The sequence below is a fragment of the Leucoraja erinacea genome, chromosome 23 (assembly GCF_028641065.1).
Source record: "Leucoraja erinacea ecotype New England chromosome 23, Leri_hhj_1, whole genome shotgun sequence".
Taxonomy (NCBI): Eukaryota; Metazoa; Chordata; class Chondrichthyes; order Rajiformes; family Rajidae; genus Leucoraja; species Leucoraja erinaceus.
In genome coordinates this window covers 25443880-25469310 of record NC_073399.1, presented here as the reverse complement: position 1 = coordinate 25469310, position 25431 = coordinate 25443880, and the positions used below count along the sequence as shown (strand labels likewise).

General features: G+C 42.2%; 1 protein-coding gene across 1 annotated transcript in view; it reads left to right on the top strand.

Annotated features, from left to right (window-relative positions):
• The window catches only part of srp68 (signal recognition particle 68), a 67291-nt gene extending 51139 nt beyond the window's left edge, over positions 1 to 16152 (top strand). The window contains exons 14-16 of the mRNA XM_055654142.1: positions 1126 to 1201; positions 10242 to 10294; positions 15479 to 16152. Coding sequence (XP_055510117.1) covers positions 1126 to 1201; positions 10242 to 10294; positions 15479 to 15706 — 357 coding nt within the window. The 3' untranslated portion in view covers positions 15707 to 16152. The remainder of the gene's footprint in view (positions 1 to 1125; positions 1202 to 10241; positions 10295 to 15478) is intronic.
• The last annotated feature ends 9279 nt before the right edge of the window (positions 16153 to 25431 follow it).

Genomic DNA, 25431 nt, shown 5'->3' with positions numbered 1-25431 from the left:
CTAGAGCACACAGAAAACCTCCAAGTTGTTAGATGGAGAACGTACAAACTTCATGCAGACAGCAACTGGGTTGGTCACGTGTCACAGCAGGAGTTGTGAGGCAGCCATGCGACGGTCTTCTAGATATTTTCCCGGGGCCTCAGTTTTGTCAATCAGACTCAGGGCGGCACGGTGGCGCAGCAGTAGAGTTGCTCCGATAGAGAGAGGTAGTTTTCTCCGGAAACTCTGGTTTCTGCCCACACTACAAAGACATACGGATTAATTGGCATGGTAAAATTATAAAATTGTCTCTAGTGTGTGTGTGTATAGAATAATGCTAGTGTACGGGGTTCACCAGTCTGCGTGCACTTGGTGTGCCGAAAGGTCTGTTTCAACGCTGTATATAAACTAAACTATATGAGATATGTGGGGCAAATGGGAGGGGATGGCACCTTGAGGGGAAAGCCACTTGTTTTTGCCAACTGTTTCTGACCTTTTCTCTGATTTTTGCCTATTGCGCTGTACAAAAAAATTATTTGATATTGGCTACAAAACTTATTTATAAAGTAACTGGCTGTGAAACATTTCATTGCATCCTATGGGGGTGAAAGTCCTCCCTGCATTGAATGCCAATCACATTTGAGTGCCGTCACTCCATTGTATGAAAAGGCTACCAAGGTGTGGTTTCAAAATTCAAAAGACTGGCCACAAGCAGTTTGTAGTGTTGGGTTAGAGTTAAGATCTGTTTTTAATCACCCATTTGAATGAATCTAACCTGAACTGGGACTAGAACTGTATTAAACTATCTTTTGGTTTTGTCATTTTTCTATAGAGATGTTTATAATTGAATGATATACAACTCCAGTTTTCAAGACTTTTATAGCAATTTGTTGATTTTTATTTTCCTGTCTTAATGTAAATGCCAGCCATAATAGTCCGAGTCAAGTGATATGGTACAACATAGTCCAATTAGATACAAGCAATATTTGTAAATTGCCACTTCAAAAAGCTGCATATAAAATGTATGGTATTTGTTTTGTCATTGGGATTGTGTTTCTAAGAACAATTGTGAAAAATTGCGTTTTTTTTAAAATATATACCGTTGTGGTCATTGGACCGGATTAATACTGTGCTACTTGTATGCAGGATCTTCCTGACGTGAGAGAACTAGCTGCCCGAGTTAATGCTGAGAAATACTCTGTGCAAGCAGCTGCTATTTTAGGTGAGTAGGTTAACTCTATTGAGTTAGAGGTTGGTTATGTATCGTAAACATTTCATCCCATTACACGGGAAGGAACTGCAGATGCTGGTTTAAACCAAAGATAGACAAACAAAGCTGGAGTAACTCAGTGGGACCACCAACTCTTTTATCTTCTCTTGCCACCATGAGCAAAATGATATCATTACTGATGCCATCCCTCTTCCTGACCAGTGTCTGAGGCCGAGACAGACTGCAGGATAAATATACTATCTGTGCCAGAGTATACATCTGACCGCAACAATCTTTTTACTAAGACCATCTGTTCCCACCATCACCCATCAACCCTCGCAGCTCATCTGCAGTGTCATCATCTGTGGAACATTTTTTCTGCTGATGCTGACTAATTGGGGTACTTCATGTTTCTATTAATAAATATTCCCTGAGTGAGAAATTTCCAGTTGCTCTTCATAGTATCTGCCTCACTGCTGTCTATTTCCAGCTACTTTACAGATGCTGCCTGGCTTACTGAATGTTTCTGTCATTTCCTGTGTTTATTTCTAATTATGCTTTTGCTATATTTATATTTGGGTGTTCATTACTCTGCGAGCTGGAAGTCGCCTTGCATCGCTGTAAAATATGATGTCATCCACTTCAATAGAATATAAGTAAAGCAACTTTTTTTGTAAATCGTGAAAGATTGCAAATCATAGTCGTGCAGCATGGAAACAGGCCCTTCAGCCTAACATTTATCCCTCTCATGATTGTGTACACCTCTGTAAGATCACCCTTCGTCCCCCTGTGCTCTAAGAAATAAAGTCTAACCTCTCCCTATAACTCACACCCACCTGATAACCTCCTCGTAAAATTTCTCTGCATCTTTCCTATACCAGAGTGACCAAACTGAACACAATACTCTAAATGTGGCCTGACTAATGTCTTGTGCAACTGTAACATGGCCTCCCAACTTCTACACTCTATCCTCTGACTGATGAAGGTCAGTGTGCCAAACGCATTCTTGACCACCCTATCTACCTGTTACGCCATTTTCAAGGATCTATGTACCTGCATTCCTAGAACAATCTGCTCTACAGCAGAGCTCTGCCATTCACTCTGTATCTCCTGCCCTGTTTAGACTTTCCAAAATGCAACACCTCGCGCTTCTCTGTATTAAACTGCATCAAACATTTCTCTGCCCCGCTGCACAACCGTTCAAGATCCTGCTGCAATTTTTGACAAGCATCTTCACTATCTACAATACCACTCATTTTAGTGTCATCTGCAACTTACTAATCATACCTTGTATGTTCTCATCCAAATCATTGACATAAATGACACACAGCATTGGGCCCAGCACCAAACTCTGAGGCACACCATTAGACACAGGCTTTGTTTGATAAACAACCTTCCACCCTCTTCTTCCTTCCATGAAGCTAATTTTCTATCCAGTCAGCTAGCTCTCCTTGGATCCGATGCGATTTAGACTTCCAGGGCAGCCTAGCATACGGAACTATGCTGAACTCCTCATAAATAACATCTATGGCTCTGCCCTCATCTTCAAAAAACTAATTCAGGATTCGTGAAACAGGATCTCCCATGTACCAAACCATGTTGTATGTCCCTAATCAGCCCCCGTTCATCTACATGCATGTATATCTTATCCCTCAGAATATTCTCTAGTAACTTTCTGACCCCAGATGTTACACTCACTGACGTGTAGTTCCAAGGCTTTTCCCTGCAGTCATTCTTAAATAGAGGCATAACAATTGTTACCCTCCAGGCCTTTGGCATCTCGCCTGTATTTAATGATGACTTGTAAATCTCAGCCAGGGCACCTGCAATTTCCCCTCTTGCTTCCCACAGTGTCCACTGATATATCTGTTCATGCCCGGGAGGTTTTTCGTATTTCGAGAAACCATGGTGACTGTATGTAGGGATCACTGAGAATCTGCATGAAGGTACAGCACGCAGTTAAGGCAAATTGTATGTGGTTTTATGTTATCTGAGGGCTTTGGTTCTAGATGTCTTGTGGCATTTGTATAGGGCCAAGGTAAGAAAGGTACAGGTCTTGTCACCAAAGGAACAACACACTTGTGATGCAGGCAGTGCTAGAAGCTTCTCCAGATAGATTGCTGCGATTGTGTTTTGTCCTTTTGAGGAGAAATGAAGCAGACTGGGACCTTTAGAGTTTAGAAGAATTAAATTGATCTTAGTGAGTCATAGATAATGTTTTACTTCGGAGTCACGTGAGTGACTATGTGAAGAACCCCGCCAGGACGCATGCGTGCCATATCGCTACACGCATTGCGAAACGTCAGGCGAGGTGGAACGACGTTTCCCCCGCAGCGGCAGTTTTAAAAGCCGGAACCTGCAGGTAAGTTACTCTGCGGTCTTTTTGTGTTTCCCATACCAATTTACAGGTGGGGAGCATGGACAAATCGAAGAAAGCAACAAGGGCTGCGACAATGCTGGTGGGGGAAGAGTAGCGAGCAGCCAGCAGCGGCCAGCAGCACTTGAATCACTGATAATGGGATCAGCTGTGCCCGATGTCGCCTCCGCACCAGCCAGATCCACTTCGCGGCCGGGCGGTAAGGCAAGACAGAAAATTAACAAAGTCGTGGACTCAGATGAGTCCGACTTTGAGCAGCCGCGGGCGGCCAGCGACCGTGAGCGCTGGAGCCGAATGGAGCGATGTGTGGAGCATTTGCTCCAACGTGACAGGCTCCGGGAGATGGAGTCGAGTCACTGTGGGCTCTATGGAAAACCCACAGCAGCACCTCTTGTAGGGCTGCACAGTGCTTCTCCCTCATTAGAGGGGAGCACTGCGGGTCAGTTCTGGGCTGATCCTGAAGAGGGGTTCGCAGAAGAAAAATCAAGTGTGCAGGGGGTGCAGGAATGAGAAAATCTACTGGACATGGTGTCCAGCTTCATACAGCCAGACCAGACTGGCCAAAACCTGGAGCAAAAGTTAGCTGCCAGTATAGACTATATGTCCTTTAACCAGTTACAAGAACAGGCTGTATTGGACACCACGTCAAGACACCTGGCACCGGGCAACTGTATATCCCTGAATGTTCCAGTAGTAAATACTTGTATATGGAAACATATTGGAATAGGAGTTAGAGGCATGGATATCAAACTCCAAAAGGTATTAAAACTCCTAACAGCAAGGATAACAGCATTTGCCCACACAGTGGATGAGAAGAACATGTCCCAGGACCAACAGGATGCACTGGCACTGCTTTGCAACACTCAATATGAGATAAACAACATCAGGAAGAGTGCCATCCGACCCACTTTAAATCCGAAATTTGCGGGTCTGTGCAAACCTGGGAACATAAACCCACCAATACTACTATTTGGAGGTAACCTATCGAAGCAAGTCAAGGAGCTCGATGAGGAAGCAAAACCCTGGGACTCATAAAAGGGACTTCATCAAAAACCCACTACAGCCATAGACAGCACCCCTAGGCAACCACCAGTAGAACAAGACCGACTGGTGAAAGCTCGAAGGTCCGGTACACAAAACATGAGTCTTTTTTAGGCCATGGCCCAGGCCGGCCTTCTTGGAAGATACGCGAACCTCCAACATCAACCAAACCACCAACGCCTCAACATCAACGAAGAACTTACAAAAAGAAGTGAACCTGCCACTGGTAACTATGGAGGTAGGTGGGTCTGGTTCCCTACAAAATACAGGGAGCATGGAGGTTGGAGGGAGATTACACTCCTTTCTGGATGCATGGAGTATGTTAACAACCTATACTTATATTTTAAGCAGTATCCAGGGATATACAATAGAATTTATACACAAGTACAGCCCTCCAGTTCAACATATACCGAACCGAATGTTCGTACTTTCTGGTAAAGAGAAATTAGAAGCGCATTCTGAACTGGAGCGGCTTTACGCAAAAGGTGTAATTGAAAAATCCCAACACGAACCGCTAGAATTCGTGTCCAATATATTTACCAAAAACAAAAAAGATGTTGGTTGTCGCATCATCATAGATCTGACCAAATTGAATACATTTGTACAATATATTCATTTAAAAATGGAAACCTTTGTTACTGCTAAACAATTGATTTCCAAAGGTTACTTCATGGCTAGCATTGATTTAAAATATTACTATTCAGTGCCTATACGAGGTGACCACAGATGTTACTTAAAATTCAACTGGATGGGACAGCTCTGGCAGTATAGAGCGCTGCCAAATGCGTTAACATCAGCCCCAGGCTGTTCACAAAAATTTTGAAACCAGCCTAGCGTTTCTACGGAAACAAAAACACATGGTCATGGCATATATAGATAACATACTTATTGTGGGCAAAACTTTGGAATTGGCCAAACAAACTGTAATGGCCACAAAACAGTTATTTGAAAACTGGGGTTTATTATCCAACCAGTTAAATCTAAATTAACGCCTTCCACTACTATGGACTATTTGGGGTTCACCATTGACTCAGTTCACATGTCGGTGACTTTGCCAAAGGGAAAGACTATAGACTTAATAGAAACTTGCAATAACCTCATTGACATCAGTAAACCATCCATCAGATTGGTAGCAAAAGTAATTGGCAAAATGGTGGCTGCTTTTCCAGCCACACAATTTGGACCTTTACATTACCAAAATTTACAGAGCAAAAATACAAGCACTCAAAATCAATGCGGGTCATTTTGACAGACCAATGAAGCTACCAATCAAAGCTATAATGGAACTAAAATGGTGGATAGATAACATTTGGCTTTGTTTCAATCCAATCATTATCAGTAACCCTTCTATGGTACTACAAACTGATGCCAGTGCACTTGGTTGGGGTGCCACCAATTCCATCTCCAGCTGTGGAGGTAGATGGACTGCTCAGGAGGCATCATTATTACTCACACTGGGCATAAACTACCTGGAAATGTTGGGTGCATTCTATGGCCTAAAGTCATATTGTACTGGGTCATATCACCAGCATGTTAGACTACAGATAGACAATACCACCGTGGTAGCATATATCAACCACATGGGTGGAAACAAATCGACATGTGACAATCTGGCTAATACAATTTGGCAGTGGTGTATCCAGAGAGATATTTGGATATCAGCTACTTACCTACCAGGAAAACTAAATTTAGTGGCAGACACCAGGTCACGCAAATTTAATAATTTATGGATGTTGAATAAAAAAGTATTTGCTGATATTAAAGCACGATATGGAACACCAGATATCGATCTATTCGCATCAAGGCTTAATCACCAGTTATCAAATTATGTTTCATAGGAACCAGACCCTGGGGAAGCGACGACAGATGCATTTTCGCTGCATTGGGGGAAATCGTTTATTTATGCATTCCCTCCTTTCTGCCTCATCAGTCGGGTATTAAGGAAAATACAGCAAGACTCTGCGTCTGGTATTTTGGTAGTACCCGATTGGCCTACTCAACCATGGTTCCCAGTGATACTAAACATGGTATTAGAACCATGTATCACCATCCCAAATAGACCAGACTTATTGGTTCATCCCGTAACAAGGGATAGCCATCCATGCCATAACTATTTGAATTTATTAATTTGCAGAGTTTAAAAATACCACTACTACAGCTGGGACTGACGGACCGAACAGTGAACATGATTTTGGCGGCCCAAAGACAGTCCACCAAAAAAACAGTATCTGGTCTATATCAGGAAGTGGGAGATGTTTGTCACAAAAACAGCATCACCTACAGAGATATGAACATCCCGTCTGTTCTGGAATACCTGGCAGGCCTCCATTATGATGAGGGGCTCAGTTATAGTGCCATCAACTGTGCCAGAAGTGCCCTATCAACTTATCTATGGCAAGGAACAGAGCGTCACTCTGTTGGGACTCACCCACTGGTAACAAAACTTATGAGGGGAATTTTTAATACCAATCCCCCAAGAACCAGGTACTCCCAAATGTGGGATGTGAGTATTGTCCTGAAGATCCTCAGGAATTGGTCTCCAGCAACAGCTCTGTCCCTACATAGACTGACGTTAAAAACAGTCATGCTAATGGCATTGGTCACGGCACAAAGGGTACAATCATTACATAAATTAAGACTGGACAACATGACTTCTTCATCTGAAAATATTATGTTTCATATTTATGAATTAGTAAAGCAGAACAGACCGGGATCAGCAGGCCTCAATATAGAATTTAGGTCTTACCCAACAGATGATCAGCTCTGTATAGTAAGACGTTTGTCGTTATACATGGAGAAAACGAAAATCATCAGAGGCAATGAGAAGGCACTTTTAGTCAGCCATAAGCAACCACACAAAAGAGTGACGGTCCAGACCGTCTCAAGATGGCTGAAACAGGTTCTAACACAGGCTGGGGTGGATACTAATATTTTTAAATCTCATTCCACCAGGGCTGCAGCTACATCGGCAGCTATGCAGTTGGATGTAACAATGGACCAAATCGTCAAGGCAGCAGGATGGTCAGGGGAAAAAACATTCCAACTATTTTATCATAAACCAGTCATGAAACCTGGAACGTTTGCAGAAACAATTTTAAGTTCTGTAATTTAATTTACCCCATAAATAGGGGTTAGAATTTTGTGTTAATAAATTTCATGGATTTCAATGTCAGATTCATGTCTAAATTATGTTGACACAATTCCTCCTACAGTCATTAAGGCAGATGTGATGCATGGACTCGTTTCCACTGCATGAAATCACAGAGCTTTGAAATCTTCACGTAGTCACTCACGTGACTCCGAAGTAAAATAGTAAGATTAAACAAGAACTTACCAGTTTGAAGTTTGATCATTATTTTATGAGGAGTACGTTGAGGGAATACGTGCCCTCCGCTCCCACCCATGATCATATACTCAACTGGTATTTTCTTTCTCTAATCTTACTATGTTTAAGTCATTACAGTTATCTGTAATTTCACACCGCTGCTTTGAAGAATGACACGCATGCGTCCTGGCGGGGTTCTTCACATATTCCCTCAACGTACTCCTCATAAAATAATGATCAAACTTCGAACTGGTAAGTTCTTGTTTAATCTTACTATTAATGAAGCTTGATGGGATTTCTGTGGAGTGCGTGACTTGAAATAGGGATGAAGGTATTGGTCATTTGAGACTGAAGCTTCCATGACATTACTTGTTCCTATCTATGTAACTCCTTCGATCCCAGCAAACCCGAACTCTGGCATGCTGCATATCTGAATTTTTTTCATGACTTCACTATTGAAATTTGTAACTCTGGGACTTGGACCCAAATTTCTAAAATTCCTTCCTTAAATTTCCCTGACTCTTTCAGTATTTTAACACCTTCTCTTCAAGGTATCTCTCTAACCAAGACCTGCTCATCTCTTGTTTTCACTTGCCCTGCGGTATTTTTTTCAAACTCTCGAATGGAGACGCGAGACTGCAGATGGTGCAATTTTGAATCAGAAGCTATGCTGGAGGAACTCAGTCAGTCACGCAGCATCAGTGGAGGGAAATGAACAGATACCATTTTGGGTCAGAACACTTCTTCGACTGTCCATTTTCTTCCACAGATGCTGTCTGACCTGTTGAGTTCCTCCAGTACTTTATTTTTAGCTCGAGTTCTGTGGAAAAATCACTTCTATGAATCTTACAATTTACTATATTATAATTCACACAGGTGGGTGTATGGAACAAGCTGCCAGAGGAGGTAGTTGAGGCTGGGGCTATGCCAAGGTTTAAGGAAGTTAGACAGGTACATGGATAGGACAGGTTTGGAAGGATATGGACCAAATGCAGGCAGGTGGGACTAGTTGGGACATGTGGCGGGTGTGGGCAAGTTGGGCCGAAGGACCCGTTTCCACGCTGTATCACGCTATGACTTTAACCATATAATTGGTATTTAACTTCATATGCATTAATCACTGTAATCAAGTTATTTGTATGTAGCGCTTCTTTGCCCTCTACATGAGCTGCGCCCCAGGTTCGTAAACTTTAATTCCCTTATAGGTGTTAGTTAACCCTTAATTTAAGTATTTATGTACTCTTTTAATTTGGACAATAGGGCACCTTTAATACAATATTAAATGGTATACCTTACTGTAGAAACAGTTAAAATAAATCAACTGACAACTATGTTCCAATGAATTACCTTCACATTTTTTCTATTAATTAAAATAAATGATATGTTGGTCAGGGAAATACAAAATAAAATATCAATAACCAAAAATATGGTGTTTTACTGGTGTTTCTCACACAGATATTCAAACAACACCACACAATAAATCAATCTTTTATAGTACCTTTAAGTACTAATTACTATGTGGGCCCACACACTCACTCACACAAGCCGGCAACATTAAAAACAAAACAAGAATAACCCCACGTTGCAGGCCTGTTCGAAGCTGGAGAGCGTCGCGGCCAAATACAGTGGAAGCCGACAAGTGCACAGTGCAGAAGCTCACAAGATGGCGGGGAGTTGGCTGACCAGAGAGGACCCCATGTGGCAGAAATCTTCCTTCTCCCTCGTTGTCTCCAGGGCTCAGCCAACCGCTGCTCTCACTCTCCTCGTAATCACAAAGTCCAAACAGCGACAGTCTTTAATCCACACCTCCGAGCTGAAGGGGTAGCAGTTAGCCTAGGCTTCTTCTGGACTTCTCTCTCTCTCCTGGACTTCGATTACCCACAATTCCCAGCTCCCGCCCCCAAACCAATCACCACACAGGAAAAATTATCTAACTCATTAACAACAAATCAAATGCAGAACACATATTCACAGCAAAACTTATATAAATCTCTTAATAAGAAAAACGAATATGAAGTTACACAGGGCTACATGTAGAAAGTAATAGTAATAGAATTTCCAGCTTTTTGTCATGAAATAAGTAATGGTGTCTTGGCTCTATATAATGAAGAATGTAATCTAATAGTGAGTGCTTGGAAGAATGACTATAATTTATTCTTTGCAACAGACGGTGACAATTGTTATTATCTGTACCTATGATGTTTTGGGGAGAGTACTGGCAGGAATAATATTTGGGGCTCGTGATTATTTAACTGTGTAATCGAGCTATTGTGATTCCTTATATAATTGCCTTTCCCCATACCATCTAGACATTGAAGACGTTGGAGAGATGGTATCACAGCTTCAGGTGAAAGACGAGAAGGTAAGGGGTTCCCACTATTTCTGCAAGGTTTTTTTCCCTGAGCTAGTAAGGCATTTTTTTAGATCAATAGAAGACAATTACTGCACTGATTTAAATCTAAATGTATGGTTGAAACTGAGCAAAATCTAATTTATCAGATTTATTTGATTACGTGTAACTATATGTTCAAGTTCAAGTGAGTTTATTGTCACGTGTCCCTGATAGGACAATGAAATTCTTGCTTTGCTTAGCACACAGAACATAGTAGGCATTTACAACAAAAGTAGGCTTTTACTACAAAAGTAGGCATTTACTACAAATTTACTACATAATACTCTATTACACCAATTGAAGACATAAAAATCTATTTGGTCACAGGCTAATTGCTGACATTTTTAAAAGAATACTTGGTAGGTTGAAGACACAATGAACTGTGCATGCGGGTTTACCAAAAAAGATACAATATGCAGGAGTGGGTTAGGCAGCATCTCTGGCGAACATAGATAGGTGACGTTTTAGGTTGAGACCATTCTTCAAACTGTAGGGGGGAGAAAGGAAGGTGGGTATAATAATAATAATAATAATAATAATAATAAGTTTATTGATATAGCACATTTATAGTCAATTTTCATTAACCCCAAAGTGCTTTACATAATTTAAAAATCAGTTCCATACAAAGCATAAAGATGGGTTAACAAAATAATAAAATGCATAAACAGGACACAACATGTAACATAAACATCCACCACAGCATTCATCACTGTGGTGGAAGGCACAAAAAATTTTGGCCGTCCTCCTCCTCCCCCCCCCCCCCCGTGGACAAGACCAGAGTCCAGTCCAGGATCGGTCTTTCCTCACCGGAGACCGCGGCTTCAAGATTGTGTAGGCCACAGGCCGGCGGTTGAGATTTAAAGTCCCCGCCGCAGCCAGAAGCATCGTAGACTGCAGGGCCGGCGGTCGAAGCTCCCCTCCAGTGGTGATGGTAAGTCCATGCCGGGCCCGCGGTAGAAGTTATCCGCGGGCCGGCAATGGCGGCTTCTTCTTCCCCCGGGTCCCCCACGAGGGATCCCGGGCTGTAGACGCCGCATGAGCTGGAGCTCTGCAGACCGCGGCTTCAGGCTGCGACTTCAGGCTGCCGGCTGCCCCGGGCCAGTGAAACGGAGTGCTCCCCTCCAGCGAGCCCCAGCGAGGGCTCATCCGCTGCACACCGAGTCCACGCTGCGCCTGCCGCTGAAGCCCTGGGCACGTCTCCGGGAAAGACCTTGCCGATCCTTGATGGTAGGCCACGGGGGAGGCGACCTGGAAAAAGTCGCCTCTCCATGGAGGAGGCGACCAAAGCGGTTTCCCCCTTACACCACCCACACCACCCCCCACACAAAACACAAAAAAACCCACTAAATACACACTTTAAAACATACTAAAAATAAAAAATAAAATTGAAAGGCTGATGCGCTGCTGCCATGGCTGCCGCCAGAACAGCGCCCCCTTCAGCAATGGGATAGAGCCTAGCAAGTGAGAGGTGGAAATGGATTTGTTGGTCTGAAGGACTTGTTTCCATGCTGTATGACTAGCCGAGGGGAGAAAGTGAGAAAAGAGATGAGGGTGAGATAAAGTCTGGCAAAATGGTAGATGGGCACAGGTGGAGTGGGTGGAGTGGGTGGGGGGGGGGAGGGGGTGTTGTTCGGCAGATGGTTGGACAAAGGCTAGACATGAAAAGGCAAATAGAGATAAGGATGGAAAAAGTGTGAAATGTGAAGCCAGATGAAGGGGTATAGGTGGAAGGGGGAGAAAAGTTACTTTGATGTGTAGAAAGGAATTGCAGGTGTGGGTTTATACCGAAGATAGACACAATGTTTATCAGATCATAAAAACCCACTTGGTATTTCCTCTCTTTCTTTCCATTCATTTTCTTTCAATCTTTTGCTAACTATATTATGTAATCTGTTGAAATCCGATTTACATCATTATTGTATAAAATCTATGCCTTATACTGAACCCGGCATGTTTCATATTAGCTCTTTGATCAGTGATTTACCATATAACCATATAACAATTACAGCACAGAAGCAGGCCATCTCGGCCCTACAAGTCCGTGCTGAACAACTTTTTTCCCTTAGTCCCACCTGCCTGCACTCATGCCATAACCCTCCATTCCCTTCTCATCCATATGCCTATCCAATTTATTTTTAAATGATACCAACGAACCTGCCTCCACCACTTCCACTGGAAGCTCATTCCACACCGCTACCACTCTCTGAGTAAAGAAGTTCCCCCTCATGTTACCCCTAAACTTATGTCCCTTAATTCTGAAGTCATGTCCTCTTGTTTGAATCTTCCCTATTCTCAAAGGGAAAAGCTGATCCACATCAACTCTGTCTATCCCTCTCATCATTTTAAAGACCTCTATCAAGTCCCCCCTTAACCTTCTGCGCTCCAGAGAATAAAAACCTAACTTATTCAACCTTTCTCTTTAACTTAGTTGTTGAAACCCAGGCAACATTCTAGTAAATCTCCTCTGTACTCTCTCTATTTTGTTGACATCCTTCCTATAATTGGGCGACCAAAATTGTACACCATACTCCAGATTTGGTCTCACCAATGCCTTGTACAATTTTAACATTACATCCCAGTTTCTATACTCAATGCTCTGATTTATAAAGGATTTGTTTAGTTTAGAGGTACAGCATGGAAATGGCTCTTCGGCTCACTGAGTCCAGGCTGTCCAACAATCACCCGTATACTAATTATATGTTATCTCAGTTTTGCACCCTGCATACAAGGGGCAATTTCCAAAAGTCAATTAACGTGCAAACTTGCACATCTTTGAAATTTGAGAGGAAACTGGAGCACATGGAGAAGACCCACATGGTCACAGGGAGAATGTACAAAGTACACAGTACCCGTAGTCATGATCAAACCCAGGTCCCTGGCGCTGTGTGGCAGCAACTCTACTGCTGCGCCAATGTGCTGCCAATTTTGGGTCGGACCTTTCTTCAGACTGATGGTAGGGGGACAAAACTGGAAGAGAGATGGGGGCAGGACAAAGTCTAGCAAATAATAGCTGCTGAAGTCTGTGATTACAACTTAAACAGCACAGTGTGTTGAGCACAGCATAGCAATTCTACAGCCTCGGTGCTGTTTGTTCCATTTGCATGTCTTGCCCGTCGATGGCAGTTTCCACTGTATTTCTGGTTTCCTCCCACATTTCATAGGAAAACATAAGAAACTCTTTCTCCTCCCCGCTAGCCTCTGCTGCGGGGTTCCACAAGGTTCCATCCTTGGCCCCATTTTCTTCTCCCTGTATATGCTCCCCTTAGGCCAAGTCATTCAAAGGCACAACATTTCCTTCCATTGCTATACAGACGTTGCACAACTCTACCTCCCCCTGAAGCCCAAGAACCGATCAAATCTGCTTAACCTTACCCACTGCCTCGAGGATATAAAATGTTGGATGGCCCTGAACTTCCTCCAACTAAACAAGAGTAAGTCTGAGGTCATCCTTCTCAGCTCCTCGGACTCAATCAAAACAATAGCAGGGCAGCCTTGGAAGCCTTACCCCATTACTCAAACCTCACATCAAAAACCTTGGCATGATATTTGACTCGGCATTGAAATTTGACAAACAAGTCAATGCCGTGGTAAAAGCTAGCTAGCTTCCAGCTTCGGACGATAGCTAAAATAAATTAATTCCTCCAGTTTGACGACCTCGAAAAGATCATCCACCCATTTATCCCCTCCCGCCTCGATTACTGCAACTCCCTTGACACTGGCATCAGCCAATCTTCCCTGTCCCGCCTGCAACTGGTCCAAAACGCTGCAGCGAGACTCCTGACTGGCACCTGAAAAAGGGACCACATCACCCAGATTCTGGCCTCTTCACTGCCTCCCTGTGCGGTTCCGAATAAATTTCAAGATCCTTCTTTATGTTTACAAAGCCCTTAACGGGCTTGCCCCCACCTACATCAAAAGTCTGCTTACCCACCACATCGCCTCCATGTCCCTCAGATCGGCCGACTTGGGGTTACTGAACATCTAGGCATAAGCTCAGGGGCGACCGCGCCTTTGCAGTTGCAGCTCCTAGACTGTGGAACAGCATCCCTCTTCCCATCAGAGCTGCCCCCTCCATCAAGACTTAAAACTCATCTTTACTCTCAAGCCTTTCTTGACGTCCTCTGAGGGAGGGCTATATGTATGTATTTATGTATGTACTTAATCTATGAGCCACTGTTGTATAACATTAGTACCTCCACCAATGTAAAGCACTTTGGTCAACGAGAGTTGTTTTATAAATGTACTATATAAATAAAAGTGACTTGACTTGATTTCAAAGTAGCTTACGGGTTTATTGGCTCCTGTAATTTGCCTAGTATGGGGCAAGGGAGTCAAAACAGAGTTACAGGGCAACAGAAAGACAAGGACAATGAAATCTGATGGGGGTTTGTGTTGGTTATTGGCATGAACCTAATGGGCTGATTGGCTGTACTATGGATCCTACTAAGTAAGTCTAGATGACAGCGCTGAATTCTAAGTTAAGTTTCTATTCCTAAGCAAACCTGGAGAGAAAGTCCAAGGCATCGTGCCCATTTCCACTCCAATTGCTGCTTGATGACATTTGATTAGATCCAGATTGGGTTGTCTCCATGAATGATATCTCAAGAACGAAGAATTATTTTCATATTTCTCACAATTTAGAAATAAACCATTGTCACAGCTGGCTCTCCAGATTCCATTGATCTCATCCCTCCATTTACTTCCCTGTGACCCGTTTTCTCTCACCTTTACATACACTGCACTCACGCAAGGAATAATTTTACAATAAACCAATTAACCTATCAGCTTGCATCTCTTTAGCGTGTGTGTGGGGGGGGGGGGGGGGGGGGGGGGGGAAGAACATGCAGACAGCACCAGAGGCCAGGGGTGAATCTGGATTGCGGGAGCTGTGTGTAATTTATGTGCTTGTGTGTGCCTCTTAACCTGTATATTTTCTACTTCTCTGCTTCGGGAAAGGATAAAAGTTAGGGACATTTTAAATAAATTATTGAACTTTTAGTTGCCACCCAAGTGATGTTCTGGATAATTTGGTGTTGCCTTGGCAAGACTGGATCTCATTAGTTCCATGACCAAGGTGAAGCCTGCAATTTATTGATATCTGTGCTGATGGAGCTGCAATTGTAACCTTGTGATTTGCCTTTTTTTTTTTTGCAGCCCCTCAGAGAGTGTTTGGATGTATTCTGCATCAATCCCTCTCTGGTCACCAAACATGCCAACTTAGTGTGCTTCCCACCAGAGTTCCAGCCCATTCCCTGCAAGCCCCTCTTCTTTGACCTGGCTCTGAACCATGCTGCATTCCCACCTTTAGAGGATAAAGTGGAGCAGAAAGGGCGAGGAGGCCTCACGGGCTACATCAAAGGTTTCTTTGGCTTCCGTGGCTGAAGTTTGGATTGAACACCTGTTGAATGTCATTTACTGCATCTTTCAAAGCAGTTTTAATGGTTCAAAATGAAAACAGAAACAGAGAACACAATAGACTGAACTGAACGCTGGTGCTAGCCTCAAGATCCTGGAATCAACCCTGTCTCATTATCTGCAGCGCTGAATGGACCTCGTTCCTCAAACATGTGTGTGTATGAGTTATAGGGTCAATTACTGACAGACGATCATAAAAGTACAAATGTACAGGCTCTTCAAACTGTTTTTTAAAAATATGGCTCAATTGCTCAAATACAGTTTAAATTGCTGTTTTCAATAATGCTTCACCAAACCAGCAAAGTCCAAAAAAATTATCTTATTCTTGCCTTTATCTGTCAACCCAATTATGGGTGTTGGCCAGGACCAGTAGAATTTCACAAATGCTCTCATAAATTACAGCAGCCACCTGATATTTGTTTGGTTGATTTCTTTAAAATTAGCTGATAAGAGTGATTTAGCACCAAAACATCCACATGTCGGGGAGACGCATTTTATAAAATGTTGCTTTAGTTCTTTTCTTCCTCCTCCTCCTTTCCCTGCCCCAGTATCACCTTGCAACTTAATTTGTTGTTCCGCATATATTTTGACATATCTTCTGTCTTTCAAAGTATACCGTTGTTCAGTTATTCTGACTTTGTTGATGTTAGACTCCTGCTAAATTGGAAGAGTGAAGATTCTGGTTTTCATTGTTCCATCCTTGTATAAGACTAGGGCCAGAACAGCTGACCGAGTTTTTCTGTCATGTTGAGCAGGACCCAATGAAAAGAGTCACCGGAAAAATCTGAAACACACAATTGTATGCCCACACCAATTCCTAGGTTAGCTGATTAGATACCAGCCTGCAAGCCCCAAATGTGTTGCTCTGTACTTGATCCTGCAGCCACTGTGTACATACGAGGTGGGCGTTTGGTGTTTGCAGGAGTGAAGTTGTTCATCAATAACGCCAACACGCTAGTTTAACGTCATTGTGCAGTTCTTTAAATGGTTCATGATGGTAACAGATGGGGGAACAACACAGAAAGCCAGTTTAAGTCTTGGGTTCAGTCAGATGCGAGCTGGAATAATGCTATCTCAGCACTTCAAAGAAACTTGTGCTACTGAAGAGTTTGCTAACTATTTAAGTTGATGAATTCCAGTCCATTCTGGAAGTATACATTGAATGGTAAATAATATTTTGTTTTTTAAAGTGTTAAACCAGGCACAAAAAAAAACAAGTAGAGGAGATTGGTCTGTACTAATAATCCTGTTTGTCCAAATGAACTGGAATTAAAATATCCAAAGAGCTGAGCTGTTAAACCCTGGGCCATTCCCATTGTACTTTCGCTAACCTTGGCCAGAGTTATTATCATTGGTTTAAATTAGAAAATTAAAGTTTTGTTTTGAAAGCCCTGAAATAAACTCTTTACAAAAAAGTGAATGTTATGCTACTGTGTAAGAGACAAATATTGTCAGCTTCTCACCAAGTGAGTGATAGGCTTGACTATTAACTGTCAGTCGTGTGCCAGGATATGGTGATCATTAGGCATTGACCATGGAGTTTAAGCCTTCAATTGAGCAGAACTCATGAATTCTGGACTTTTGCCAGTGCGTTTCCTTGGAATGTTACACCAAATTCTGTCAACGGAAAAAATCATCAGTTTTATCCTTGAGGACCAACGGTGAGAGGGAAACATTGGACCTAAGGGTTAACTAAAATTAGAAAATTCAATGTTCATATCATTGGATTGTCGACGACAGTCAGGTGAAATATAGATATTATTATTCTAGATCGCGTTGGGCCTTGCTCTAGTGGTAGAGAAGGCAAAGAATGGATGGTAGTATGGAAATGGAAAGGAGAATTGAAATGGATGCAACTGGGAATTTGGGATGGCCATTGTTGAAAGAGCATAGAAGCTCTGCAAACTAGACTACACTTGATCTTTAGCTAAGTAACCCACAAAAAACACTGCCCATCACCCATTTTAACCCTTCCATCTATATTCCTTCCTCCAGCTTCACATGTTACACCTCTTTATCTATATCTCATAATGTTTTGTCTTTTCATCTCTGCCCTTTGTCCAACCATCTGCCATTCAAAAATTCCTTCACCTCTACCTGTCACTCACCACCACAATTAGTCTGAAGAAAACATCGCCTATCCATGTTCTCTAGGGATTCTGCCTGACCTGCTGTGTTCCTCCACCACTTTGTGTCTTTACTTGCTATAACAATTGTCTGGTGGTTCCTGTTTAGAAGCTGCTGCTGCCGTCTCTTGGCCATCAGTGATCATTCTTCAGTCGGAACCAGGTGTTCCACTCTGGCCCACAGATGGGAGGGCTACTTCTCTTCCTCAGCATCCAGGCAATGGCAGCAGGCATACCCCAATACTGGGTCTGAGAAAATCATCCAGAGGCAACATGTATCCTTTGATAACCCAATATAAGGACCTCATGGAGAAATACCAACATTAACAGACCAGAGTCTGAGCAACTCTGACTGCTGTAGAAAATGTCTGTGGGTGAAAGACGCTGGCCAGTAGACATTGAGCTCAACGGACACTGAGTTGGGAACACCTTAATGGAAAGGGGTTTAAGAACAAGCTGCTTCTGGCACCTTACCAACTTCCCCGGTGAATGTCCGTCCCATTTGCAAGGTATTGTGAAATGCAGCAAACTGTGGGCTGACTTTGTGCTAATGTTAGTAAAGTCATGTCATTATCATGATGTTAGTTGAACAACCTGTATGTGATTGTAGCTGAGCTCATTTTAAAGATCTGAGGTGTATCCACAGGATTACGAAATATTTGTTGGAGCTCCCTTCTATAGCTGCTTGACTTTAGGGGTGGGCCTGCAGGTTTCTTTTGCAGGCCATGATACTAAATGTGTAAACTATTCTTGAACCACACCCATCTGGGTGTTTAGATGCAGGAATGCCGACAGGAATGTTGCACACTACTTACTCCTGATATCTGAACAGACCGACATCTACTATGCTCGCCTCTTTATACAGACCTTTGGGTGAACAAAGTGGTTCATAGGTGGCTTCTGATTTGAAGACCATTTGAGACTTCCACAAAGTCCAATCTGGCCTTTCAACATGGCATAGACGGTTAGACTGTGGAGGGTGCTGCTTTTGAATGCGCTGTTAAAATGATGTATCATCTGCCCCCTTGGATGTGAAAGGGACCGTGGCTTTAAACGTTACAGGACTGAGGGATTCCTTTGGTGCTCTGACCAATATTTATCCCTACCACCAACTGCTAGAAAATGGATAAAGTAGCAGGATGCTCACCCAGACACGGAGGCTAAGTGAACTGACCTTCGAGACCAAAGAAGGTTCCCAGAGATGTGTAAACCTCAAGTACTGTAAAATTGAGGCCCCGCTCCAGGAATACGTTGAAGACTTGGTCTTTGCTGGCTACTGGCCTTTGACATTTTTTAAACATCTCAGATTCATTTCAAAGCAGGTCAAATATTTTTGAATAACTAAATTATATTTAAAATTAAAGATACCTTTTCTGTAACAGAAAAACAAATTAAAATATTAAACTGAAGTATTTAATTCTATGTAAAATAAAAAAAACAATGCTGCCAATGCTTGGTAAGTCGGATGGCATCTGTGGGAAGAGAAATAGTTAACATTTCAGCTGTGAGATCCTTTATCAAAACTCTTCGCAAGAAGTTTTGTGGGTGAAACTAATGAACTTGGAGCATGGATCAAGTCAAGAGTGTTGGGTGGGAGATTGCAACCTTCACGTGGTCCACCCTGTTTCGATGAATGCAATCAATCTGGCGTGCTCAAACAGAACAAATTGTCTTATAAATTTAGGCTGTGCTCGCCGTACGCAAGAAAAAGAAGTCAAGAGTGTTTTATTGTCATATGTCCCAGATAGAACAATGAAATTCTTACTTGCTGCAGCACAACAGAATATGTAAACAGAGTACACTGTAAACAATATAACCGAGAGGAAAATAAAAGTTTAGAGTGTGTGTGTGTGTGTGTATATATATACACATACAAACAAGTGTGTGCGCACACACACACACACATTTGTACTCCACAATTTGAGATTTGTAATAGAAAAAAATCACATGTGGTTAAAATGCACATTGTCAGATTTTATTAAAGGCCATTTTTATACATTTTGGTTTCACCATGTAGAAATTACAGCTGTGTTTATACATAGTCCTGCCATTTCAGAGCACCATAATGTTTGGGACATATGGCTTCCCAGGTGTTTGTAATTGCTCAGGTGTGTTTAACTGCCTCCTTAATGCAGGTATAAAAAAGCTCTCAACACCCAGTCTTTCCTCCAGTCTTTCCATCACATTTGGAAAACTTTTATTACTGATTATCAACACAAGGACCATTGCTTGTGTCAATGAAAGTCAAAGAAGCCATTATGAGGGAGAATCAAGAATAAAACTGTAAGAGACATCAGCCAAACCCTAGCTTACCAAAATCAACTATTTGGAGCATCATTAAGAAGAAAGAGAGCATTGGAGAGCTTACTAATCGCAAAGGGACTGGCAGGCGAAGGAAGACCTCCACAGCTGATGACATAAAGAAAAAAAAACCCAAAGCCTGTCCAACAGATCAGAAATACTCTTCAGGAGTCAGGTGTGGATTTGTCAATGACCACTGTCCGCAGAAGACTTCATGAACAGAAATACAGATGCTACACTGCAAGATGCATAAACACTGCTGTAATTTCAACATGGTGAAACCAAAAATGTATAAAAAATGGCCTTTATTAAAATCTGACTGTGCATTTTTATTTACATTTAATTATTTATTTTCTATTGCAAATCTCAAAGTGGAGTACAGAGGCAAATAAATAAATGGTGGGTCTTTGTCCCAAAAATTATGGAGGCACATTGCCATTGGTTGAAAAACTTGGTTGCGAAGGACATAAGGCAACATACAGCTCAACATTCCTGGGTTTTGATGTTTTGGATGAGATGGGGAGGGATGATAAGAGAGGTGAAGTTGCTTGGCATATGGAAGTGCAGGGAATAGAGGGATATGGATCGTGCACAGGCAGTTGTTCTCACCAGCACATCTGTTTGGGTTGAGCAGCCACTCTGACAACTGTGTTGCTGATCTCTGGCAGCGGCTGCCTATTGTACCAAAGTTTGATTGTGATCATTTTGAGTGTGCCATTTTGATCTAGCATCAAATCGTTTTTTAGATAATTCTCTCAGGAAATAAATGATGCAAACATATTTCGGACTCATTCTGTGGAATCCATAAAATTTAGAATCCTTTACATACCCATTGCAAATCTAATTGAAATAAATTAGGTACAATTGTACCCATCGCTGTTATCTGCATTTTGATGAAGGTGGCAACACAGATGGACAGGGTGGTAAAGAAGGCTTTGATGTGTTTACTTTAATTGGTCAGAGTATTGGGAATGAGAGGCGGGACCTCACATTACACATATACAAATGTAAAGCCACATTTGGAGTAACATGTACAGGTCTGGTTGGCCACCCATTGGAATGATGTCATTAAACAGGAAAATATATAAAAAGGATTTGTGAGGATGTCTGAATTACAAGGATAGGCTAGGTCTTTATTTTCCCTGGAGGAAAGGAGGTTGAGGAGTGCCCTTGGAGGTTTTTAAAATCACAAGGGTATTGATGAGGTGAATAGCCACATCTGCCTCCTATTGCCAAGGCAATTTTCAAATTTGGATCCAAATACACCTTGCCCCAGACCCCATGCGCTCCAACCATTTGGATCAGCCTATCACACAAAGCCTTGCCAAAGGCTTTGCTAAAGCCCACGTACACAGCATCTACCACATCCCCTGATCCACATGCTGAGTTATCACCTCAAAAAAATTAATTCAAATTCTAGAAACAGGATTTCCCAAGAACAAAGCCATGTTGACTTTCCTCACTCAATTTCTGCCTTTCCAAGTGAAGAAAAATCCTGTCCCTTGGGATTTATTTCAATAGTTTCCCTACCAGTATATTCATGCTTCTGTGTTTCACTTAGCATGTTTTTACTGAATCGAATGAATGGGCTCCAGTTCACTAGTCAGCTAGATTTGGCCCTTGTATGGTTGCTATTTCATTGTTTCAATGGTGGGAAATCAGTAGCTTTGATTGGCTGGACAATGTCCACCACTTTCTCCAGCCTCCTTTGTTCATGGGTGTTAATAGGTTATTAAACCAGTCCATGATTCTAATATCAGTATGCTCTCCACTATGCATTTGTTCTTCTTGCGTTTGAGTCAGCAGAAGTCCACAGCAGGGTGATGCCATCCGGTTCAACATCCGTAGGTGCCCGCCCTAAAAAGGGGTTGGCACCAAGCTGCGGCGCTGCTGCTGTTGAAGTTTGCTGAAGCATTTGGTGGTGTGACGAATTGAGAAGCATCAAGTGCATTTTCCTCACTTCTGGACCTGCCATCTGTGGTCCAGGTTTATAGAGCAGTCGTACCACACCCTTTTGATATTTGGCAAAAAATACCACTTCCACTGAGTTACAGTGAAAAGCTTTTGTTTGCATGCTAGCCGTCAAAGAAATTACTATCTGTGATTGAAATTAAGCCGTCCACAGTGCACAAATGAAGGACAAAGGGTACAACATTTATTGCAAGATAAGGTCCGATTAAAGATTGTTCAAAGGTCTCCGATTAGATAGATGGGAGGTGGAGAAGGGAGAAATGGAAGTGACCAGGGTGAGACTGTTCCTTGATCATACAGGTGGCCCTGCCAAGGCAGCATGAAATGTGGATGGAATCGATGGAAGGGACGTTAGTTTATGTGATGGTTTGGGCTATGTCCACAACTCTGCAATTTCTTGCGGTCATGTGTGGAGCTGTTCCCAAACCAGGTTGTGCCGCATCCTGATAAAATACTTTCTAGGTCGCATCGGTAGAAAGTGGTGAAGGGTGTTGGGGACATGCAGAACTTCTTAAGCCTTCTAAAGAAGTTGAATCGTTGGTGTGCTTTCTTGGCCATAGCTTCAATGAGGCTGAGCCAGGACAAATTGTTGGTGATATTCATTCCTCGGAACTTGAAGCGTTCAACCATCTCTACTTTGATGCCATCAATGTATATTACTTTGCTTCCTGAAGTCAATCACTATCTCCTTTGTCTTGTTGACATTGAGGGAGAGGTTGTTGGCTTGGCACCAGGTTACGAGGTTCACAATCTCCTTTCTGTATTCCGTCTCATCATTGTTTGATATCCAGCTCACTGGTTGTATTTGCAAGCTTGTAAATTGAGTTGGAATAGAATTTGGCTGCATTTGACCATGTGAATAACAAGTAGAGAGGGGGCTGAGAATGCATCCTTATGCTAGGTATGTTACAAAACCTACCTGAATCGTGGCTGAGCATCTGCCCCACCCCTTGTGTGTGATTTTGGCGCTGTTTAGAGGGGGTGGGTTTAAAACGCGATTTTTACTAGGCTGTTGCAATCAAAAATGTTCAGCCTAGTAAATCATTAACGGAAAATCACTGAAAGACCCCGTCGCAAAAGGTATTATTAGTTTTTATGGCCTTGTAAAATAATTATAGTAGTTTAAAAATCACTCTCTCACTCCGCAACCTCTCGCAGCCCCAAGGTTTTATAAAGCAAACAATTAAAGGTATGTACCTTATTTTTACATTAAATGGGGCATGTATATAACCCTGTATATAAAGTTTTCTATAGCGAGTAGCTCATTTTGGGCTCTTTATATCCCGCAGTATTTTTCTGGGCATTTGAGGGCACAAATCCAGCGCAATGTGAACGTTCTAAACCAGCGCGTTCACAGGAACCCACTAAAAAGCCGATTTAAATTGACTTTAATTTACAGCAATTGAACACTAAATTCCTTCCATTTGGCCTATAAATTGATGTAAATGAGATTAAAAAATCATGTTTTATTGTGAATTATTTGTGAATATTATTTGGACACTTGGGCTATTTAAAAATGTTAAGAAATGGATAGATGTTTAGATCTAGTAAATTGAAGTTTGAAATTAGCTACAATTGGGTAACTAACTAATTATATGCTTTAATTTCAGGTCATCCAAGTTAGATTATTTTATATTTGTTTCAGAATGGTTCAATCTATGATAACTGAAAATTTCATTCAGTTCTCTTAATTTTTAAGAAGGTTATGTGCTTTTGACTGTCCACGATCACAGCTTTTTTGTTATGTCCATAGAAAATCATTAGGGAACATGATGCTAATTTCCGAGTATGAAAATGGCCATAACTTTTTTATTACTTGAGATATGAAAGTGAATTAGGTGTCAAATTAAACTTATTGGTATGCTTTATCTGATGGGATAAATTGCAGACTTGATTTTTTAAATCTCAAAATTTTGTAACATTGCTACTTGTGCAGCACCAGTATTGAGGATTATCACAGAGGATGATTTGTCACCTTTGCTCACTGATTATGGTCTGTTGGTCAGGAAGTCGAGGATCCAGTTGTAGAGGTGAGTGCTGACTGCAAGTTCCACGAGTTTCATGCTGAGGTTGGTTGGGATGATGGTATAGGAAGCAGACCTATAGCTGATGAATAGGAGTCTATTTATCCAGAGTTGAGTGTAGGACCAGAGAGGTGGCAACAGCCGTGGACCTGTTGTGGCAGAAGGCGAGCTACAGTGGACCAAGACTGCTTGGTCGGCTGGATTTAATATGTGCTGTAACCAGCTTTTTAAAACACTTCATGATGGTGGATGTCAAGACCACTGGACGGAAGTCAATAGGGCATAAGACCTTGCTTCTTGAAGCAAGTGGTACCTCAGAACACAGTAGCGAGAGATTAATAACGTCCATGAACATGTCTGCTAGTTGATCCGTGCATAATGGGGCTTTTTCACGGGGCGACTTGACGCAAGATGTGACCAGAGTGAAGTGGTCGTGGTCTAGCACGATATCATACGATATAACGGGGGAGTAGACAAAGAGTTCCCTCGGTACTCGGCATTTCTGTTATTTGTGCGAGTGACTTATAACCATATAACCATATAACAATTACAGCACGGAAGCAGGCCATCTCGACCCTTCTAGTCCGTGCCGAACACATAATCTCCCCTAGTCCCGTATACCTGCGCTCAGACCATAACCCTCTATTCCCTTCCCATCCATATAACTATCCAATTTATTTTTAAATGATAAAAACGAACCTGCCTCCACCACCTTCACTGGAAGCTCATTCCACACAGCTACCACTCTCTGAGTAAAGAAGTTCCCCCTCATGTCCCTAAACTTCTGTCCCTTAATTCTCAAGTCATGTCCCCTTGTTTGAATCTTCCCTACTCTCAGTGGGAAAAGCTTTTCCACGTCAACTCTGTCTATCCCTCTCATCATTTAAAAAACCTCTATCGTCCCCCCTTAACCTTCTGCGCTCTCTGTAACTTAGTTGCTAAAACCCAGGCAACATTCTAGTAAATCTCCTCTGTACTCTCTCTACTTGTCCGTCTCCCGAGCTTTCCCGTTAAATCTTGAATGAGCATTGTGAACTGTCAAGTGCAATTAAATCATCACGTGGCACAAATGATGTCATAATTTATTTTATGGCTCTTAGAGACATGATTCCAACCTCAAACATAGAGGGTGTAAAAGCTGTCTGCGACTTTCTATAATCCTCTCTGGATTTATCGTAGAGAATCTCGTTAAATTGGTACCATTCTACAAGTTCCCCCTCAAGTTATATGGCCTTGCCTTCTGCCATCTTCCCTTTACATAAGCGTCTGT